The sequence below is a fragment of the Rhinatrema bivittatum genome, chromosome 6 (assembly GCF_901001135.1).
Source record: "Rhinatrema bivittatum chromosome 6, aRhiBiv1.1, whole genome shotgun sequence".
Lineage (NCBI taxonomy): Eukaryota > Metazoa > Chordata > Amphibia > Gymnophiona > Rhinatrematidae > Rhinatrema > Rhinatrema bivittatum.
The window spans coordinates 2,981,672-3,004,924 of NC_042620.1; the positions used below are offsets into that span (position 1 = coordinate 2,981,672).

The following is a 23,253-nucleotide window of genomic DNA, read 5'->3' on the forward strand; positions in this document are numbered from 1 at the left end:
TCAAAGCAGAAAATACAAGATCAAGCAAGTAATTTAAACCAACAAAATAACAGAACAATTGAATGAACTGTGTAACTAAACGCTCTTGTATATCTACCTCCGATCATCGTAACGATGCTTCCGGTGCCTATTAGTAAATTCCAGAAAGATGATGCAGGGATCAAAAAAGAGAGAGTCCTATAAGAAGGAAAAAATAAAAAATAACAGGAAGAAAATTCGAGCGGCCAGAAGAAGAACGGGCGGGTGTCTGGACTGATCCGTGGTACTACAGGAATGAAAATTATCAGGTAAGAACTAATTTTCTTTTCCCTGTACGTACGCGGATCAGTCCAGACCATGGGATGTCCCAAAGTTTTCCTACAGAGGGTGGGACCCAGACAGTCTGGCTTGAAGCACCTGCCGACCAAAGGAACCAAATGCTGGAGCCTGAACATCGAGTCGGTAGTGACGAGCAAAAGTATGAAGAGATTTCCATGTAGCTGCCCTACATATTTCTTGCAGCAACACCGATTGAGACTCCGCCCAAGAAGTCGCTTGAGAATGTAAAGAATGAGCTTTTAGGCCTTCAGGAACTGGTCGGCCCTTGCAAATGTAGGCTGAAGAAATTGCCTCCTTCAACCAGCGAGCGATCGTAGCCTTAGAAGCTTGCTTCCCCCTGTTGGGTCCACTCCACAGGACAAAAAGATGATCGGAAACCTGAAAATCATTAGTGACCTCAAGATAATGCAATAAGATTCGTTAGACATCGAGATGACAAAGATCACTATTACCAGACGCCGCGATATCCTCTGGCAAAAAAGCAAGAAGTTCCACGGACTGGTTAACATGAAAAGACGAAACAACCTTCGGTAAGAAAGAAGGTACGGTCTTGAGAGAGACGCCTGAGTCTGAAAAACGCAAGAAAGGGTCTCTACGGGATAGAGCTTGAAGCTCAGACACCCTCCTGGCAGAGCAAATAGCAACCAAGAAGACAGTCTTGAGAGTCAAGTCTTTGAAAGTGGCTCGACGGAAAGGCTCGAATGGTGCTGAACAAAGAGCTCGAAGAACCAAGTTTAAACTCCACGAAGGACAAACAGACCGGACAGGTGGTTTCAGGTGCTTTAGCGCCCCTGAGAAAACATACAACATCCGGATGAGAGGCGACTGCTCGAACTTCGATAGAGCCCAGGAGGGAACCAAGAGCCAAAACCTGAACTCACAGGGAGCTAACCGAAAGACCCTTGGAGAGACCACGCTGAAGAAAAGTGAGAATAACCGCAACCGAAGGCGAACGTGCCAAAACACCCAACTCCTCGCAGACGTTTTCAAAAACCTTCCAGACCCGGACATAGGTAAGCGATGTTGACTGATTGCGAGACCTGAGGAGTGTGGCAATAACTTCATCCTTATATCCTCTTCATCTCAAACATCTCCATTCAAAAGCCATGCCGCTAGACAGAAGCGATCCGCCTGGTCGAAAAATACGGGACCCTGCCGCAGAAGATGAGACAGGTAACCAAGACGAAGAGGTCCATCAGATCTGCGAACCACAGCCATTGGGGCCATTCGGGGGCCACAAGAATGACCGGACCGCGATGGAGTTCTATTCTCCATAGAACCTTCCCCACTAACGGCCACGGTGGAAACACGTAGAGAAGAACGTCGGAGGGCCAGGGAAGAACCAGCACATCCACCCCTTCTGAACAGTGCTCCCTCCACTGGCTGAAGAACTGGGGAGCCTTGGCATTGGATAGCGTCACCATGAGGTCCAGGTGAGGGGGACCCCACCTGTGCACGATTAGGTCCATCGCTTCGTATGACAACTCCCACTCGCCGAGATCGAGATGTTGTCGACTGAGGAAGTCGGCTTGAATATTCTCCTTGCCCGCTATATGGGAGGCAGCCAGGCGATCCAAGTGCCTCTCTGCCCAGAGAAAGAGCTTGCTGGCCTCTAGCGCCATTAGATGACTTCAAGTTCCCCCCTGTCGATTTATGTAAGCCACTGTGGTGGAATTGTCCGATAGCACCTGGACCGCTTTGTGGCGAATCAGAGGAAGAAAAAATTTGAGAGCCAGGCGAACCACTCGGGCTTCTAGATGATTGATGTGCCACCGAGACTGGGAGAGGGACCAGAAACCTTGAGTCATTTGAGATTGGCAGACGGCCCCCCAACCGGAGAGGCTGGCATCTGTCGTCACAATGACCCAAGAGGGAGTCAAAAGAGGCATCCCCTTGAGAAGATGTGCCCGGGAGAACCACCATTGTATATTGGCTATGATTGATTCGGAGAGAGGGAGAATCTCTTGGTACTGCTCGGACATCGGTTTCCAACGGGATAACAATGCTTTCTGTAAAGGACGCATATGAGCAAACGCCCAGGGGATGAGATCGATCGTGGAAGCCATGGTCCTTAAAACTTGCAGGTAATCCCATGCCGTGGGAAGCGGTAGAGAGACAAAAGTGTTCAACTGATCGATCAGGTTGAGAATCCGCGAGTTCGAAAGAAAAACTTTCCCGACCCGAGTGTTGAAAAGAGCACCAAGGAATTCCAGCTCTTGTGAGGGCCGAAGATTGCTTTTGGAGTAGTTGATTATCCAGCCGAGAGATGTGAGTAGGGCTAAAACTCTGTTTATCGTGTGTGCGCAGAGGGCAGCGGACTTGCCCCTTACCGTCTAGATAAGGATGGACTAAAATCCCTTCTCATCGGAGAGCTGTCGCAACGACTACCATGATCTTGGTGAAGGTGCGGGGAGCGGTGGCGAGACCGAAGGGAAGGTCCCGGAACTGGAAGTGCTGGTCTAGGATCTGAAAGCGAAGGAGTCTTTGATGTTCCCCATGGACAGGGATATGAAAATAAGCCTCTGTCAGATCGAGGGAAGCAAGGAACTCGCCGGGACGGACGGCCGCAATCACCGCACGCAGGGTTTCCATCTTGAAACGGGGAACCTTGAGGGCCCAATTGACCCTTTTGAGATCCAGGATGGGGTGAAAGAATCGTCCTTTTTGGGAACAATGAAGTAAATTGAATACTGGCCGGCGCCCTGTTCTTGCAGTGGTACTGGAAGGATCGCCCCCAACTCCTGAAGTCTCAAGAGGGTGTGACAGACCGCAGGTCGCTTGGAACGGCCGCAAGGGGACACGATATATAGATCCGGCAGGTCCCTGGCAAGCTGTAACGTGTAGCTGTGTACTATCACCTCGAGGACCCAGAGATCGGAAGTGATTTTGGCCCACTCCTCAAGAAACAGAGAAAGACGCCCACCTAAGTTTCGTTTGGAGGAATGGACCAGCCGAATCTCATTGGGGAGCTGACTTAGTGGTCGTGTGTTGCTGATGACCATCCCGGAAACCTCGATGGCCGCGAAAGGAATGGGACCAAGACTGGGACCTGGACACCCCCCCCCCCACCCCCTGGGGAAGGAGCCACGAGACCTATTGCCGTAACAGCAGTTCCCCCTGAAACGAGTCAGGAAGAAAGACTTCAATTGTTTGGGACGGTCTTCTGGTAGCTTGTGGACCTTGTTCTCACCCAAGGATTTGATAAGCTGCTCTAGATCCTCATCAAAAAGCAACTTGCCCTTGAAAGGAAGCGTGCCCAATTGAGCTTTCGAAGAAGCATCAGCTGATCAATTACGTAGCCAGAGAAGACGTCTGTCCGAGACCGCAGAAACCATAGCCTTCTCCTGGACACGAAGCAAGTCATAGAGGGCATCTGCACCATAGGCTATAGCGCCCTCCAAAAGCTCAGCCTGCTCAGCCTCCGCAGACGGGAGGTCCTGGGTGCAGAGTAACTGTTGCATCCACCTAAGGCTTGCCCACTGCATGAGACTGCTGCAAATAGTCACCTGGACTCCGAGTGCTAAAACCTCAAAAATGTGTTTCAAATAATTCAAGCTTACGGTCTTGAGCATCCCATAATGCAGTAGCGCCCACCACAGGGATGGTGGTACGTTTCGTCACCACGGTGACAGAAGAATCTACTTTAGGAATCTTTAACATTTCCAGACAGTCCACAGGTAGTGGGTATAGCTTATCCATAGCCCTACCAACTCAAAGCCCCGCCTCTGGGGACTCCCATTCCCTGAGGAGAAGCAAGGTGGTGCATTGGATGAAACGGGAAAGTACGCGGTAACCCCCTGAGTCCCTCCAGGACCGGGTCCATGTTTGGTGTCATCTCTGCCGCCACAGAATCATCTGGTGGGGCATCAATTCCTAATTCTTGGAGAACGAAAGGAATAAGGGGCTCCAGTTCCTCCCGCTGAAATAAGCGCAGGACACGGGGGTCGTCGCCCTCCAGCGGGGAGGACTTGGCCCTTGGTATCATCCCCAACATCAAAAGGGTCTAAGGGAGGTGGGGAGGGGCACCCGGGACCACATGAACCCTAACTGGGCCCTGAGGGTCCAGAACCACATCAGGTGACAGCACAGGCAAAGGAGGAGGGTTCGGAGGAAGGGGAACAACGGGGGGGGGGGGGGGGGTGTCTACCTCCCTCTGTAAGCTGGTCAAGTAAGATTCATGCAATAAAAGGACAAATTCCGATGAAAAACGAGTCCGGGCTGAATTTTTTTGTGGGGGGAGGGGGGGGGCGAGAGTGGTGAGGGGGAGTCCGAGCCACCCTCCCGAGAGCGAACCGGGCTCAAATCGGGGGGAAAAAATCGGGTCCCCAGGCCCGGAGAAGCAGGAAGTGTTTCATCAGAAGCATCCAAAATGGTCGCCGCTGACGCACGTTCCCGAGACAGGAACGGCTTAGAAACACAACAGGGAGCCCTTCTCCGAGGTCTAAAAGCTGGCGCTCCGGAAGAGGAGCCTTCACCCCCCGAAATACACCTGGAGCATATCCCTTCACGGGAGAGTCGGGAGGCCGACTCTCCACAAGCTAAACAGCAAGGTGGCCGCGGCATTGAGCAGGAAAGCGGCTGTAAAGTTAATTGAAAACAGCTGAGCTGGGAGCCCCTGAGGAGCTGGGCGGGAGATTGAACCGCTCCCTCCTCACAAAATCAAACTGCTGCCTTTTTTTTTTTTTAATCTAAACAAAGACAAGTAAACAATATATTCTGTGAAAGCTTGGGAAAACAAAAACAGTTTATTCACATTAATAATTCACTGCATTCACAGAGGCAGGGGTATAATAATCCTCCCTGAAGCTGCACCGAGGTATGGGCATCTCGGGGCACGGCAGCAGATACAAACGTGGGGAGAGGGACTGGCACCACCAGTATCACCGGGAAGGGAACCTAGGCTGACAAATCAAGGGGCAAAGCCCCCCTAGGAACCCCAAGAGCGAGGGAGACAGAACTGTCTGCCCTGACACAGTTAGTCAGAGAAAAACTGACAAAAGGAAAACTTTTCTCGTTTTTTTTTAAAAACAATTAAGAAGTAAAGTAAATGTACATGCGTGAGCTTGCCCCAGAGAAAGAAGAAGAAAGACTACAGAGGGCAAGCTAAACAGGGAACCAAAGGGTGAGCTGTTCCACCTGCTGGAGACCGACAAATACTGAGGGTTCCTGGGTGGGTTCCGTCCTTATATGGGCAGCCTCAGAACTCTGGTCTGTCTCCACCTGCTGGAGACAGACAAATACTGAGGGTTCCAGGGTGGGTTCCGTCCTTATATGGGCTACCCTTAGAACTTTGTTCTGTCTCCACCTGCTGGAACGGGGGCTTAACCCACGGTCTGGACTGATCCGGGTACGTACAGGGAATACTATTTAGAAATACAAAATGCAGCAAGTACAAAAATCAGCAGTTTATCAAGTTAAGACATTTGTCAGAAACTTAAGTGTGAAATATCACTTTTGTTTTGCATTGAAATAATGCAATCATCCTTTTTATATTTTCTTGAGAAAATTCTTGCTGCCTTTCCAAGTGTAGAAGCTTCTGGTATGCTAAAAATGGCCTCCTCATCAGTAGTTTGTAATGCTATTAATAACACAGAAAGATTTGTGCACATTAGACAAATGGTAACAGATAAAAAAGGGGGTAGAGTTAGCAGAAACTTTTCAGCAGAAGGTGCTAATCATCAATGCCTTCTCTGCCAGCGGTGGGACACCAGCAGTTGTAGATTTCCAAAAACACATCCAAATCTTTACATAACAATAAGCCCAGTCTCCTGTTTCCTGGCAGGATCCCAGGGGGTAGAGAGATTCCAAGAACAAGCAGTGGATTTCTATAACTCCATCTTAATAATGGTTAATAGACTTTTCCTCCAGGAACTTGTCCGTATCTTTTTTAAAGGCAGCTACACTAATAGGGGTAGATTTTAAAAGCCGCGTGCAAGTTATAAAATCCAGGATCGACGCACGCAAGGGGGTGCACAATTGTCTTCCCCCGTTCCCTACCCCCTCACCCCACCTTCCCTTCCCTTCCCCTACCTCCCCCGCCCTTTCCCCCCTGTCTTAGTTGTTTTCATTTTTTGGTTTTAAAACTTCAGCCCGGATGCCCCACCCCGCCCCCAGACCACCCTGCCCCGCCCCCGGACCGCCCCTTTTGCAAAGCCCTGGGACTTACATGCGTCCTTTTTAAAATAGCCCCGGCGAGCGTAACCCTTTGAAAATCTGGCCCATAACTTTTACCACATCCTTTGGTAACAATTTCCAGAGCTTAATTATGGGTTGAATAAAAAAATATATTCTCCTATTTGACTTAAATGTACTACTTAGTAATTTCATAGCGTGTCCCTTGGTCTTTGTATTTTTTGAAAGAGTAAACAACTGATTAACATTTGCTTGTTCCACTCATTGGAACGGGTAAACACAGATTGGTTGTTTACTCTTTCAAATGTTTTATATTCAAATGAAATTGTTATATGTTTGCCTACATTAGCAGGTGCAAGAACCTTTGTATATAGGTGAAGTTCCTTTAAAGGGACATCGCTCATACAGGAATCATTTCAAAATCATCTTTGGTTTGATTTAAGAGATCTTGGAGGGATCAAACATTCTGAACGGTTTATGCAAGCTTAATATGCCACCTACATAAAGATCCACTCCACCTTTACCTCCACCCCACCCGTTCCCGTCAGGACAGGAGATGGGGGAAGAGTGTGCTGGAGTAGGGTTAGGTCTTCTACCGCCTGAGGCTCACCCTTCCTCCTATTCACTGCAGCTGGAGCAAGAGTGGGAGAGTTTAGAATGAAGGCAGATACCCTTTATCTTTCCTTAATAGATTGAATTAAGGAGATGGAAAAAATTCAGGTTTCTTGATTCTGTGGCAGGTTGTTAATTATGCGGCAATAAGCTAATTATGCAGTTTCTCCCCTGGCTACACAATCCTAAGAGCATGATGCAATACCTATAGATTTCATCTGTCTGTGTCCCTCTGTCTGTAGCCATTTATTCAGGTTGAATATATTTGCATGTTTTATCACTTTAAATTTTAATAATTGAATACTTTTAATAATTTTTTAATAATAAAATTTTAATATTTTTTATTTTTTAATAATAAAATAATAATAATAATAATAATTTTATTTTTTAATAATAAAATTTTAATAATTGAATACTGATACTACAAGCATATCCAGCATAGCTCCCTGCTTCAACAGCAGGGGAGAAGAAAAACTGATACTACAAGCATATCCAGCATAGCTCCCTGCTTCAACAGCAGGGGAGAAGAAAAACAACCAATAAGGGCTGAACAACACAGTCTGGGTAAAACAAATAAGCATGGGTGTAGCTTGCTTATTGCGGCGGTTACTTCCCCTACTACCCATAACTAATCAAGCTTGATATTTCACTTGGTTGCAGCTCCATCACTGCTCTCTACATTAATGGTGGGGGTGGAAGGGAAATAGAACCAAAGAGCTAAGAGAAACAGATAAGTATGAGAAAAAAATGTGAAGCTTGCTGGGCAGACTGGATGGGCCGTTTGGTCTTCTTCTGCCGTCATTTCTATGTTTCTATAATTGTTTTAATTACGCTTTTTGGTGCTTCAAAGAGGATTACATTCAGGTACTGTAGGTATTTCCCTGTCCCCAGAGGGCTTACAATCTAACTGCCTGATTCACTAAAGTTTGTCTCCCCTTAGAACATAAGAACATAAGAACTTGCCATGCTGGGTCAGACCAAGGGTCCATCAAGCCCAGCATCCTGTTTCCAACAGAGGCCAAACCAGGCCATAAGAACCTGGCAATTACCCAAACACCAAGAAGATCCCATGCTACTGAAGCAATTAATAGCAGTGGCTATTCCCTAAGTAAACTTGATTAATAGCCATTAATAGACTTCTCCAAGAACTTCTCCAAACCTTTTTTGAAGCCAGCTACACTAACTGTACTAACCACATCCTCTGGCAACAAATTCCAGAGCTTTATTGTGCGATGAGTGAAAAATAATTTTCTCCGATTAGTCTTAAATGTGCTACTTGCTAACTTCATGGAATGCCCCCCTAGCCCTTCTATTATTCGAAAGTGTAAATAAGCAATTCACATCTACTCGTTCAAGACCTCTTATGATCTTAAAGACCTCTATCATATCCCCCCCTCAGCCGTCTCTTCTCCAAGCTGAACAGCCCTAACCTCTTCAGCCTTTCCTCATTAGGGAGCCGTTCCATCCCCTTTATCATTTTGGTTGCCCTTCTCTATACCTTCTACATCGCAACTATATCTTTTTTGACATGCGGCGACCAGACGACTGGCTGATCAGGGCAAAATCACGAGAGGAGAGCCATCAGGCTACCAACAGAGTAATCACCCTTCTGGAAAGCCTGGGATGGGTAGTCAACCTCAACAAGAGTTGCCTACAACCTTCCCAATCACTGGAATACCTGGGAGTCCAGTTTGACACCCAGGCAGACACAGTCAGTCTTACTACCAAGAGAAGGTTAAAACTCCAGACGCGTCTCCGGTCCTTGATGGGAGCCAGCCCGCCCATAGCTTGGGATTATCTACAGGTTCTCGGCCTCATGGCCTCCACCCTGGAAGTGGTATCCTGGGCATGGGCCCATATGAGACCTCTACAACGTTCCCTGCTCTCTCGCTGGAGCCCCCGCTTCCGGAATTATTCCACGCACCTACCTCTGCCGGCCAGAGTGAGGACCCAGTTACGGTGGTGGTTGCAGTCCAACCACACGAGCAGGGGGTCGAAGATGTCCTCCCCCACGTGGACTCTGCTCACCACAGATGCCAGCCTGAGCGGCTGGGGAGCACACTGTGAAGAACTCACCGCACAAGGGCGGTGGAACAGAGAAGAGTCAGGGTGGAACATCAACCGTCTAGAGGCACGAGCAGTCCGGTTAGCCTGCCTGCAATTGGCTCACAGACTGAGGAACAGAGCAGTCAGAGTGATGTCAGACAACGCCACCACGGCAGCATACATCAACCGCCAGGGCGGAACCAGAAGCCGACAGGTATCTCTAGAGCTAGCCCGTTGATGGCTTGGGCAGAGGCAAATATTCAGGACATCTCTGCCGTCCACATTGCCGGGAAGGACAACACCACGGCAGACTACCTCAGCAGAGAAAGCCTAAATCCAGGGGAATGGCAGCTGTCGCCCACAGCCTTCCAGATGATTGTGGATCACTGGGGGATTCCAGACATGGACTTACTAGCGGACAGGTCCAATGCTCAAGTACCCAGATACTTCAGCCGCAAGCGAGATCCGTTCTCACACGGGATCGACGCCCTGGTTCAGCCATGGCCTCCAGGGACTCTGCTATACGCCTTTCCTCCGTGGCCTCTACTGGGCGCCCTTATCCACAAGATCCAGAAGCACCGGGGCCTAGTTCTTCTAGTGGCACCAGACTGGCCAAGAAGACCCTGGTACGCAGACATGAGAAGACTACTGGCAGGGGAGCCCCTTCCCCTGCCTCCTCTCAGGCACCTGCTTCATCAAGGTCCCATCCTCCACGAGGATCCGGCTCAATTCTCTCTTATGGTCTGGCCATTGAGAGGGCTAGACTGAAGAAAAGAGGTTACTCGGAGCCCGTGATAGATACACTCCTCCGAGCCCGCAAGTTTTCCACATCCCTCACCTACGTAAGGATCTGGAGAATATTTGAAGACTGGTGCGATACTCACGACACCAATCCACATGCGACCACAATTCCTATTGTTTTGGATTTTCTACAGGATGGGCTTCAGAAGGGTCTCTCCCTAAGCTCCATCAAGGTTCAGGTGGCTGCGCTGTCTTGCTACGGTCCCAGGAGGAATGGCAAGACCATTGCCACGCATCCAGATGTTTCTCGCTTCCTGAAAGGAGTCAAGCACATTTGTCCGCCACTCAAGTGGCCGGTGCCCCTGTGGAACCTCATAAGAACATAAGAACATAAGAGAAAAGGCCATACTGGGTCAGACCAAGGGTCCATCAAGCCCAGCATCCTGTTTCCAACAGTGGCCAATCCAGGTCATAAGAACCTGGCAAGTACCCAAAAACTAAGTCTATTCCATGTAACCATTGCCAATGGCAGTGGCTACACTTTAAGTGAACTTAATAGCAGGTAATGGACTTCTCCTCCAAGAACTTATCCAATCCTTTTTTAAACACAGCTATACTTACTGCACGAACCACACTCTCCGGCAACAAATTCCAGAGTTTAATTGTGTGTTGAGTAAAAAAGAACTTTCTCCGATTAGTTTTAAATGTGCCCCATGCTAATTTCATGGAGTGTCCCCTAGTCTTTCTACTATCCGAAAGAGTAAATAACCGATTCACATCTACCCGTTCTAGACCTCTCATGATTTTAAACACCTCTATCATATCCCCCCTCAGTCGTCTCTTCTCCAAGCTGAAAAGTCCTAACCTCTTTAGTCTTTCCTCATAGTTTTGGATTTCCTCATAGTTTTGGATTTCCTCGCGGGATCCACCTTCAGACCCCTTCGGGGCCTGTCTCTCCGTACTCTAACTTTGAAGATGGTGTTTCTGCTGGCAGTGTGGTGTTTCTGCTGGCAGTGTGTTCCGCACGCTGCATCTCTGAGCTACAAGCGCTGTCCTGCCATGATCCCTTTCTTAGAATCACTCCGGAGGCTATCCATCTTCGCACGGTTCCCTCCTTTCTACCTAAAGTGGTTTCACAATTTCACCTCAACCAAACCATATCCTTGCCCACTACGGCGGGTTTGAAGAAATCAGAAGAAGGGCGTTTACTACGCCATCTCGACATCTGCAGATTGCTGCCCAGATATCTGGAATTGACACAAGAAGTACGAAAGACGGACCATCTGTTCGTCCTGCACAGTGGAAAGAAACAAGGTGAAGCGGCCTCTCGGCCCACCATCGCCCCGCTGGATTAAAGAAGTTATCAGAGCAGCTTACGTAGAGGCCGGGAAGTCACCGCCTCTACAAGTCAAGGCTCATTCTACCAGAACCCAAGCAGCATCTTGGGCAGAATCCAGGATGCTGTCGCCTGCAGAAATATGTAAAGCGGTGACATGGTCCTCCCTCCATACCTTTTCCAGGTTCTACCGTCTGGATGTCCAGGCCAGGGAGGAGACAGCATTTGCGAGGGCAGTCCTACACGGTCCTCAGGCAGCCTCCCACCCAGGCTGGGAGTAAAGCTTTTGTACATCCCATTCGTTCTGGGTCCATCTGGCTACACGCTAGGAAATGTTGAGATTACTTAGCTGATAATCTCCTTTTCCTTAGTGTAGACAGATGGACTCAGCATCCCGCCTAGGCTGCCAGTATACATGGGTTTCACCGATTCAAGGTAGGCCATGTCCTTTTGCTTACATAAGAGCGTCCCCTTTGCCAGGTGTCGACGCCTTCCGGTTGTGAATGCTGGTGGTCTCCAGCTCCTATCAATCGGTCAGGGGAATCCTGTTTCACTAATTCATTGATCATCAGTACACATATATCCATAACAGCTTTTGCAAGGAAGATTACTGAGTTGCTACGCTTCCTGTGGGGGTATATATACCCGTGCTGACGTCAGATCCGTCTCCAACTGCTAGCACAAGCATACTATACCCATTCGTTCTGAGTCCATCTGTCTACACTAAGGAAAAGGAGATTATCAGGTAAGTAATCTCAACATTTTAATGATTGATTACAAATTTTAACTAGTAGTTCTGAATTTCATTTTTGAGTTCCTTCAGAACCCTAGGATGCATACCATCTGGTCCAGGCGATTTGCTGCTCTTTAGTTTCTCAATCTGGCCTACTACTTCTTCCAGGTTCACAGTGATTTATTTGGTTCAGTTCATCTGACTTATCACCCTTGAAAACCATCTCCAGAACCGGTATCTCCCCAACATCCTCATTAGTAAACACAGAAACAAATAATTCATTTAGTCTTTCTGCAATGGCTTTATCTTCCCTAAGAGCTCCTTTAACCCCTTGGTCATCTAATGATCCAACCTTCTCCCTCACAGGTTTCTTGCTTTGGATATATTTTAAAAAGTTTTTATTATGAGTTTTTGCCTCTATAGCCAACTTCATTTCAACTTCTCTCCTAGTGTGCCTTATCAGTGTTTTACACTTGTTTACACTTGACAATGCTTATGCTTTTTCCTGTTTTCTTTAGAGGGATCCTTCTAGTTTTTGAAGGATGTATTTTTGGCTAAAATAGCCTCGTTCCCCTCACCTTTTAACCATGCAGGTAATCATTTTGCTTCCTTCCACCTTTCTTAATGCATGGAATACATCTGTACTGCGCTTCTAAGACTGTATTTTTAAACAATGTCTATGCCTGTTGAACCCTTTTAGCCTTTGCAGCTGTACTTTTCAGTTTTGTTTCTAACTATTTTCCTCATTTTATCTGTTTTCCTTTTGAAAATTTAGTGTTAGAGCTGTAGATTTACATATTGTCCCCTTTCTAGTCATTAGTTCAAATTAAAAAAGTTAAAAATAAATAAATATTGCCAAGTGCCCCACCAGCATTACCAAATCCTATGTTCCACTAAGAATTAAATCAAAAAAGCTCCCTCTCTCATTGGTTCCTGAACCAATTGCTCCATGAAGCAATCATTTATTACATCCAGGAACTTTGTCTCTAGCAAGCCCTGATGTTACATTTACCCACTCAATATTGGGGTAATTGAAATCTCTCATTATTACTGCACTGCCAAATTGGTTAACTTCCCTGATTTCTCCAGGTGGATGGTAGTATACTCCTATCACTATACTCTTACCCAACACACATGGGATTTCTACCCATATAGACTCTACTGAGCATTTAGTCTCTTGTGTGATCTTTATCCTGTTGGACTCTAAATCCTCCCGGACATAAAGTGCCACACCCCCACCAAGTTGATCCTCCCTATCATTGCGATATAATTTGTACCCTGATATAGCACTGTTCCATTGGTTATCCTCCTTCTACCAGGTCTCTGTGATGCCAATTATGTCAATCTCATCATTTGCCGCTATACCCTCTAACTCTCCCATCTTATTTCTTAGACTTCTGGTATTGGCATACAGACATTTCAAAGTGTGCTTTTTGTTTGTATTAACAACCTGCTTTTCATTTGATGGGGATAATTTGGAAATCTTTAGCTCAGGTGATTTTTTACATATAGGCACATGGACTGCATTTGCTTTTATTGGAATCTCTCTGTTGGGATGCCCTAACTCTCCTGTTTCATTACTATCCTTCAAAGATACATTCCTCTGAACCATGCACTGCTGAGTGACTGTCGGCTTTCCCCCTTGTTCTAAGAACATAAGAAATTGCCATACTGGGTCAGACCAAGGGTCCATCAAGCCCAGCATCCTGTTTCCAACAGTGGCCAATCCAGGACATAAGAACCTATCTCATTTTTAAAAGTTCATGCCAGCAGCCTGTTTCCACTCTGGTTAAGGTGGAACCCACCCTTTATTGTTTTTTATGCACATAAAAAGCAATAAATACATCACAGAACAATAAACAATGCATCAGGATTAAAAAAAAATCATCACAAATCTAATCATCACAAATACATAAATGCAACAGTGGGCAATCTAAAACAAACCTAGGAAAGCTGTGTCATAAAGCCATTCATATAGCAGCAAAACTGATTCATAGAAGGAGAGTTTGGCTAATGGCTCTAGACCAGCGCTTCTCAATCGGTATGTCGCCAACACCAGCAGGTGTGTCGCGTCTCCCGGTGTCCCAATGCCTGTTGCACTTCCCTTCTCCCTTTTTCCAGCCCCCCCGGGCCAATTGGAAGCCTACTTTCTTCCTATCTCCATTGCCCAATGGGAAGCATTCTTCATTCTGCCTGCCCCCGCGCAGGCCAATCGGAAACCTTCTACCTTCTACCTACCAGTGGGAGTAGGAAGAAGGGAGGAAGCCTTTGAATGGCCGGTGAAGCAGGCATCGCCTAGCCCAGGGGAGGGATGGGAGAAATAGCAAAATTTCCAAAAGTCCAGCGGGGGTCCGGGAGCGACCTCCTGCACTCGAACAGGATTTGCCGTATTGCAAAATGGTGCCAGCCATACGGCCATACGGCCAGCGCCATTTTGCAATACGGCAATACGATTCGAGTGCAGGAGGTCGCTCACGGACCCCCGCTGGACTTTTGGCAAGTCTTGTGGGGGTCAGGAGGGCCCCCCCAAGCTGGCCAAAAGTCCCTGGGGGTTCAGCGGGGGTCTGGGAGCGATCTCCTGCGCTCGTGACGTCGGGGGACAGGAACCAAAATGGCGCCGGCGCCATTTCTATTAACGCACCCGTGGCCCGAGAGTAGAAGATCACACCGGGACCCCCCCACTGGACCCCAGGTAATTTAAAACATTTTGGGGGGGTTCGGGAGGGTGGGGGATTTATTTTAAAGGGTCGGGGTGGGTTTTAGGGTTGTTTTAGTGTGCCGGTTTTCCCGCCCTCCCCCTTCCCCCGATTTACGATTTTTGACGATAAATCGGGGGAATTCCTATTGTATATCGCCTCTAACGATTTTTGACGATTTAAAATATATCGGATGATATTTTAAATCGTCAAAAAACGATTCACATCCCTATTAGTTTGTGTGTATTATTGCAGGATCCTGGGTCTATGTTAGGTGCTATATTTCTCTTTCTATTTCTCCAGGTTTGCACTGCATGCAGAGTGGCTTTTTTGGTTTTCCATTCCAGTTTATGTCTCCATATTTATAATTTGTGGTTTTTCTGTACTTGGTGAAGGGTGTGTGACCGAGGTGAGGTATGTTACTAGCAGTAGGCATTGGTACCAGCCTTATTTGTTGTGTTTTCTCAATAGGACATGCATTAGTGGTAAATTACTGTCTTTTCATAAGGAAGGCTGTTGTGCCTGGTAGTAAAGGGAGTTTGTTTTGCTGTTACTGAGATGTCATCAGAACCAGAATATCTTTTTTGTATGGCGAGTTGTACAGGGTAATGCCCTAGATCTGCTCTGCACTCATTGCTGGGGGTTGAGGGGGTTCCTGAGGATGCAGAGTGCATGTTTACATTTAGCCCCGCGATGGTCACATGTTCAGTGTGTCACGCATGTGAGAACCATCTGTCAGATGTGTCCCGGCCAAAAAAAGGTTGAGAAGCCCCACTCTAGACAACAAGAGAAGTGAAGACTCGGGGGGGTTGAGAGGGGTGAGGGGAATGAGGCAGTAGAGAAGGAAGTGAGAAACATGCCCGGTTTGGGTTATGTATAGACTATGCACTTTTCCAACTTGCTTTCTCTGCTAATTAGTTTGCCTTGGCTTAGAATTGGCTCATAAGAGCCAAGGCAGGCTCCTCGGCGTGACTCTGGCTCTGGTTCAGAATATAAATGATAGCAGATAAGGATTCCAAGGCCCATCTAGTGTGCCCACTCCTGATGCAATAGTGCGAAGCCTGCTTTTATCTCAAAGCTTCTCAAGAATCCATTGTGCTTATTCTAGACTTTCTTCAATTCTGTTATTGTTTTGGCCTTTAGCACCTATATAGGGAGGTTGGTCTATATATCGATCATCGTTTCCTTGTAGCATACTCCTTAAAATTACTAAGCATTAAGAAATTGTGTAAAAACTGGAACAAAAATATTGTGACATTGACATTTGAAATTGCATATGTTTTGCATAAGGACTTTCCACTATGCTTAAGTTTGCCTCTATTTCTTTATGCACACTTGTCTCCCCTTATATACTAACATTTGGACTCAGAGAACACACTTTAAATCTTTTTACTCAAATACATCCTCTCCTATCACTCCCTGTATATAGTACTTGCACACCAATTCCCCATACACATAACTTCTGTCTTGAAGTAACTTACTCTGTTTGCTCACCGACTTGTATGTTTTCAACAGATTGATGATGGACAACCACTAGAATATCTGTCAGAGATGCGCCCAGTCACCATTTTATTCCTCAACCTGCAGTTTATGAAAGATGCAGATGTGAACCATCAATGCAGTGTAATCCAGGGCGCCACCTGGGGCATCACCCATCTCATCCAGAAATACAATGGCAAGATCAACAAGATCTTCATGTTTGACAAGGTGAGAGGGCACATGGGTCTTTGAATTGGGACATGAATTTGGGGAAGGGCAAAGGTGAAACTTGGAGTTGCAGAGAAAGGAAAGATGTATACCAACAGGGCCACCGGATATCGTAAAACAGCCCTCCTCACAATCTCATTCATCCTGGAAGCTGCTTTTATTTGTGGCCATCGACATGTCAGTGTTGCGCCCGTCGGTCGCAGACGGCTGCGACCCTTGCTGCTCACCTCTTTTTGCCCTGCAGCTCCAATTCTGGCAAAGATGGCCTCCACTGCTTCTGCACGCTGACCTCCCTGGCGTTCCCGGGACGGCGTGGGCGACACCGGAAGCCATCTTGAATCTGGTGTGACTTAGGGCACACGCCCTTGCGCGCCTGCCTCCTTCTTATCCACATCATGGCGGGAACCTCGGGGGCGTCCCCTCCGCATGACGTCACCTGCCTACGTGTATTTAAACCTACCGAACCTTCCTACCTATGAGTTAGCAAGGATTTCCGTCTTGCTTATTCTGCTACTCAGAGACGCTTCGCCTCGCTGTTCCTGCGGTCCAGACTGAGTGACTCGGGTACCTGCTCCTCGGGGGCTTTGCAGCACTCGGGGCTATCCACTCCTCGGAGAGCCTTCTCTGCGAGTCTCACATTCTTCAGCCTAAGTGAGCACCTCTCTCTGCTAATACAGACGGACTCTCCAGTGTTCCTGTGCCTCAGGTCTCCACTGCGACTATGACACTTCGGAGTGAGTACAAGAGCTGCTCTACTCTCCTCCTCGCTTCACGCTGTGTGGATCCTCTGCTCTGTGGACCACTACCAGACCCACGCTGCCTTTTGCCTACTTCCAATACCAGCCTCCGGCCTACCCCGCGCTGCGGGCCACTACTGGAGATACCTCGCACAAGAACTACCAGGAAGAAGAATTCCCCAGGTTACCCCGCTCTGCGGACCACTACCGGAGAATCCATCTAAAGGTCTTTCTACTCTGGACTGTGTTTACAAACCCGCTCCTCGGGTTGCTTTCTGCTGTATGATAAAACCTCTTGCCTCTTGTGTCCCTCACTGCTGAGCCCCCACAGGGCTCCTCCCTGTGAGTGGAGTCAGCTCTCACCACGACCCAAGGGCCCAGCTCCTGTCTCTGTGCTTTGCAACAAGTGCCTGGAACAATCTTCCTGAGTTCATGCATCATTGCTTTCTCTCTGGCCAAATTATTTTTGAAACTTTTTAGTTTGAAAAATTCAGATAACATACATGTATAATAAGAATCCATACATTCAAAACTGTATAAAAGCATCAATTAACACAAGACACATCAACTCTGGAACCTCCATAGAATACCCTAAAAAGTACCTCCCCCATTAAAAGTACCAAATCTATCAAGAATTGGATATCATGAACTGCTGCCCTTAAATTCTTAATACCTCTTCCATATCTGGTCATATTTATCTTCCTGACCCTTGAGAGTAAGTGTAATCACGTTAATCAACGCTGTTTCAGCTGACTGCTTTTCCAAGTGTGCAGGTGCTGGCACCTGTTCCCAGAATGTCATGACTGTGAAACGAGCCGCTGGAACAGAAAAATTAAGATAGTTTCCTTCCTTGTCAAAGAACCCTCTGAGTCCACCCAAAATCCCAACAGGGCTACAACAGGAGTAAGTGAATAATCCTTCTTAATAATTTTAATTGTGTTTCCAACAGACCAAAAATGATGCAGCTCAGGGCAGGGCCACCACATGTGCAGATATGACCTTTCCAATCCGCAACCTGAACCCCGCCAAGAAAGCGAAGAGGCGGTCCTAGAAACTTTAGTGAAAAAAAGTGGATATCAATATGTGCAATGAAGCGGTCGCACTATAAATTCCACCCTTCTGGCACATGCGGAGACTGAATGCGCAACCTGACAAATTATTTCCTATTCATCCTCACCAAAATGAATCTGTAGATCATCATTCTGCACCAACCTTCAAAAGCTTTCTAGACCCTAGGTTGAATGCTTTATATATTTTAACAAGGTGGCCACTACTGCTCTTGAATACCCTTTTTCCTCTAATTTGTCCCTTTCAAGAGCCAAGCTGTAAGATAATATTGATCTGTCCTTTCCCAAGTGACTGGGCCCTGCCTGAGCAGGTTCTTGACTTCCCCCAGTCTCAGCGGAAGGTCTATGCTTAACCTCACTAAGTCCACATACCAAGACCTACTGTTATGACCGTCGGCCGCAGCCGCCTGCAGCCGACCCAAATCACGTCTTGTGCTGTTCTGTTCTCCTCTCTGGGTGAACTTGTGGCTGTGATAGCCACTGCCTCCCGGAACTTTTCATGGCGGCTGGGACGCCGCCAACCTCCATGCCTCCTCTGGGCCTACCTAGGCGCACATGCACGCCACCGAGTCTCTCTTTAAGGATGCTATGCCGGGTACCTCAGGGGTGTCCCCAATTGATGACAACATAAGAACATAAGAAGATGCCATACTGGGTCAGACCAAGGGTCCATCAAGCCCAGCATCCTGTTTCCAACAGAGGTCAATCCAGGCCACAAGAACCTGGCAAGTACCCAAAAACTAAGTCTATTCCATGTTACCGTTGCTAGTAATAGTGGTGGTTATTATCTAAGTCAACTTAATTAATAGCAGGTAATGGACTTCTCCTCCAAGAACTTATCCAATCCTTTTTTAAACACAGCTATACTAACTGCACTAACCACATCCTCTGGCAACAAATTCCAGAGTTTAATTGTGCGTTGAGTAAAAAAGAACTTTCTCCGATTAGTTTTAAATGTGCCACATGCTAACTTCATGGAATGCCCCCTAGTCCTTCTATTATTCGAAAGTATAAATAACCGATTCACATCTACCCGTTCTAGACCTCTCATGATTTTAAACATCTCTATCATATCCCCCTCAGCCGTCTCTTCTCCAGGCTGAACAGCCCTAACCTCTTCAGCCTTTCCTCATAGGGGAGCTGTTCCATTCCCTTTATCATTTTGGTTGCCCTTCTCTGTACCTTCTCCATCACAACTATATCTATTTTGAGATGCGGTGACCAGAATTGTACATAGTATTCAAGGTGTGGTCTCACCATGGAGCGATACAGAGGCATTATGACATTTTCTGTTTTATTCACCATTCCCTTTCTAATAATTCCCAACATTCTTTTTGCTTTTTTGACTGCCGCAGCACACTGAACCGACAATTTCAATGTGTTATCCACTATGACACCTAGATCTCTTTCTTGGGTTGTAGCACCTAATATGGAACCCAACATTGTGTAACTATAGCATGGTTTATTTTTCCCTATATGCATCACCTTGCACTTATCCACATTAAATTTCATCTGCCATTTTGATGCCCAATTTTCCAGTCTCACAAGGTCTTCCTGCAATTTATCACAATCTACTTGTGATTTAACTACTCTGAACAATTTTGTATCATCTGCAAATTTGATTATCTCACTCGTCGTATTTCTTTCTAGATCATTTATAAATATATTGAAAAGTAAGAGTCCCAAAACAGATCCCTGAGGCACTCCACTGCCCACTCCCTTCCACTGAGAAAATTGCCCATTTAATCCTACTCTCTGTTTCCTGTCTTTTAGCCAGTTTGCAATCCACGAAAGGACATCGCCACCTATCCCATGACTTTTTACTTTTCCTAGAAGCCTCTCATGAGGAACTTTGTCAAACGCCTTCTGAAAATCTAGCTGGGATTCTTAAGCACCGCCCTTGGCCTACGCCAGTCGACTTGGCAATGAGTTCCTTCACTTACTGGTGCTTGTTCTTGTCTCCTCAGACGTTGGTGCCTGACTTGGATCTCTACCCACGGTTCTGGACTCTGGCTCGGATACCCGCTCCTCGGGGGCCTGTGTGCGCTTCCAGGGAGACTTGTCTCCAGACGTCCCTGCTCCTCAGAGTGGTCCCTGCACCTCTCCAAAGTTCCTGCCTGCTCTTCGGGGTTGCCTTAAGAACTGCCTAACAGAGACTTCTTCTCTACGCTCCCCACTCCTCGGGGCAGTGTCTACGCCTTTGCACCAGCGACTTGCTTATGCTTCCCTGCTCCTCGGGGCAGTGTCTTTGTCTCTACACTAGTGACTCGCTCCTGCTTCCCCGCTCCTCGGGGCAGCCTGTGTCACTACTGCCAAGATTGACTCTGTGCTTCCCCGCTCCTCGGGGCAGTCTACGTCACACTACTGCCAGGACTGACTCTGCGCTTTCCCGATCCTCGGGGCAGCCCCTACATCATTATATCAGAGACTCTGTTACTACGTTGTCCCCTCCCTCGGGCAGTCTGTGCACTTGGTCTACAGTAGACCCAGTCCTTGCCTCCTGCTCCTCGGAGTCTGCCTCATGGCACAGCTCTGGACTAGTCTGCGATCACGTGGATGTTCCCTCTCTACTGAGCTGCAGTCGGGTTCCCTGTTGCAGCTGATCTCGCCTCCCGACTGTGTGGACCTGTGGGGCTCCACCCCCCAGGCTTCGGGCCAAGGGTCCACAAAATCCACAAATCCTAACAGATTGCCAAGTCCATTGACCCGGCAGAGGTCTCAGCTATCCAGGCCATCCCTGGCCTGGCTGAAAGAATCAGTGAGCAGCAAAAGTTCCTGGAAACACTTGCAGCAGCCATTGATAATTTGAGCACTCGCTTAGATGCTGCTGTGATTTCTACCACGACATCTCCCAAGCTCAACCCTTCCACCTCTATGCCAGCTCCTCGGCCTGCCGTGCCCTTGCCGGCACCTCCACAATTTTCTGGGAATTCTCTTATGTGCAGGGGGTTCCTGAATCAGTGTTATATGCACTTATGCATTCATCCTGCTTATTTCCCAGATGTGATTACCAAGACTATCTACATCCTTTCCCTCCTAGATGGTAAGGCCTTGGCCTGGGCATCACCCCTCTGGGAACATGCTGATCCAGTTCTTCGTGACCTGCCTGGGTTTCTTGCCCTATTCTGCTCCGTCTTCGACGATCCTGGCAGAAGATCCGCTTCTGGAGCCTCTCTTCTCCACCTTCAACAGGACACCCGACCATTAACTGACTATGTCATAGAATTCAGGACCTTGTTGTCCGAACTTCATTGGTACTCAGATTGCTTATGGTCCATTTTTCTCAAGGGACTGAGTTCCCGGATCAAAGATGAGCTGGCGGCTTGGGAACTGCCTGCATCCCTGGACTCGTTGATAGACCTTGCCGGTTGCATCGACCGCCGGCTGCAAGAGAGCTTGCAGAAGTCTCGAGTGTCCAAAAAATCTACGTCAAGCTTGTCCCGAATACAACGCTTACCTTCACCCAGACTGAACGTGGCTCCAAGCAAAACTGAAGATGAGCCCATGCAAATGGGCCGGAGCAGACTTTCTCCCGAGGAACGTTGCTGCCGCCAGCAATCTGGTCTCTGAATATACTGCGGCCAACCCAGACATGCCATGGCCACATGCCCTGTCTGTCCGGGAAACTCCCAGGCCTAGGTTCAGCAGGAGGACTGCTGCTAGGCCTGACTTTGCCTTCTCCTCCATTGACATTACCTATCTCCATCAAGCTAGACAACCAGGAGATCCATACCCTGGCCTTAGTGGACTCTGGGGCTGGTGGGAACTTTATTCTTAGACAATTGACTGAGCACCTTTGGATTCCCACCATCTGCTCCCCAGTGCCTTTACTTCTCTCATCCATCCACGGAGAACCACTACCTGGTGAGATCACTCACACCATGGCTCCTATCCTGCTCCACACAGGATTACTGCATGTGGAGTCCATTTCCTTCCACATTCTGGTCAAAGCCATACATCCAGTAGTTCTAGGACTGCTGTGGTTACAACAGAATTCCCCACAGTTTGACTGGGCCACTTTACAACTTTCCTGCTGGGGCTCCTCCTGCCATGCCGTCTGGAGTCCATATCGCCTCTGCCTTGCCTGACCACTTCGCTTTCTCCTTCCGGCCTTCGCAATACTCATCATATGCAGATGTGTTCTCCAAGAAGACTGCGGACACTTTGCCCCCGCATCATTCCTATGATTGCGCAATCAACTTGTTGCCTAATACGGAGCCTCCTCTGAGTAGGATCTACCCATTGTCACTCACAGAGACTCAGGCCATGTCGGAGTACATCCGCGAGAACCTGGCTAAAGGCTTCATTCGACCCTCCAAGTCTCCTGCTGGAGCGGGTTTTTTCTTTATAGGGGAAAAAGACTGCTCTCTCCATCCCTGTATCGATACTGGGGCCTGAATGAGATCACCCTAAAAGACTGCTACCCAATGCCTTTAATATCTGAGCTCTTTGACAGGCTTCAGGGAACAAATATCTTCTCCAAATTAGACCTCAGGCATGCCTATAATTTGGTTTGTATCCACAAAGGCGATGAAAGGAAGTCCGCGTTTAATACCCTAGACGGACACTTTTAATACCTTGTGATGCCATTTGGTCTTTTCAACGCCCCTGCTGTCTTCCATGCCAGGCCTCCTTCCCACCCACCAGACAAATAAATAAATAGCAGCAGAAAATAAAAAAAAAGTCCAGGTCCTAAGGTACAATCGCGGCGTCCCTAGGAGTGACACCGCAGCCTGAGGGGCGACAGGAGGGAATAAGAGAGGAGTGGCACATGTAAGGGCAGGAATCATGGTGGCCATGTGCTCACACAGCGCCTCTTGCAGCTGATTGGCAGAGAGCTGAGGCCTTCACGCGCTGCTGGGACCTTGCCCTCATGGGTCCCTCTGCGCCGGCACGCGCTTCATCCCCAAGGCCCTTCGCTCTTTCTCGACTTCTTCAGTGGAGCTGAGCCAAGAGGTCCTGAAGCTGAAGATGCGGGAGCTCTCAGCGGCTCCTCGCAGCTTCCACCTGATGGGGGGAGCTCTGAACTTTGAACACCGCTACCCGGGGCCAGGATTGCAGGGACCTCCATCGATCTTTAGTCCCTCACCTCTGGGGTTCCTATTTAAAACTTTGGGGCGCCACTCAG

At 47.9% G+C, this 23,253-nt stretch overlaps 1 protein-coding gene across 1 annotated transcript in view; it reads left to right on the forward strand.

Moving 5' to 3' along the window:
* LOC115093343 (adenylate cyclase type 10-like) overlaps positions 1 to 23,253 on the forward strand; it is a gene marked incomplete in the record, with an annotated part of 787,628 nt that overhangs the window by 115,458 nt on the left and 648,917 nt on the right. Inside the window, 1 exon segment of the mRNA XM_029604970.1 lies at positions 16,130 to 16,321. Coding sequence (XP_029460830.1) covers positions 16,130 to 16,321 — 192 coding nt within the window.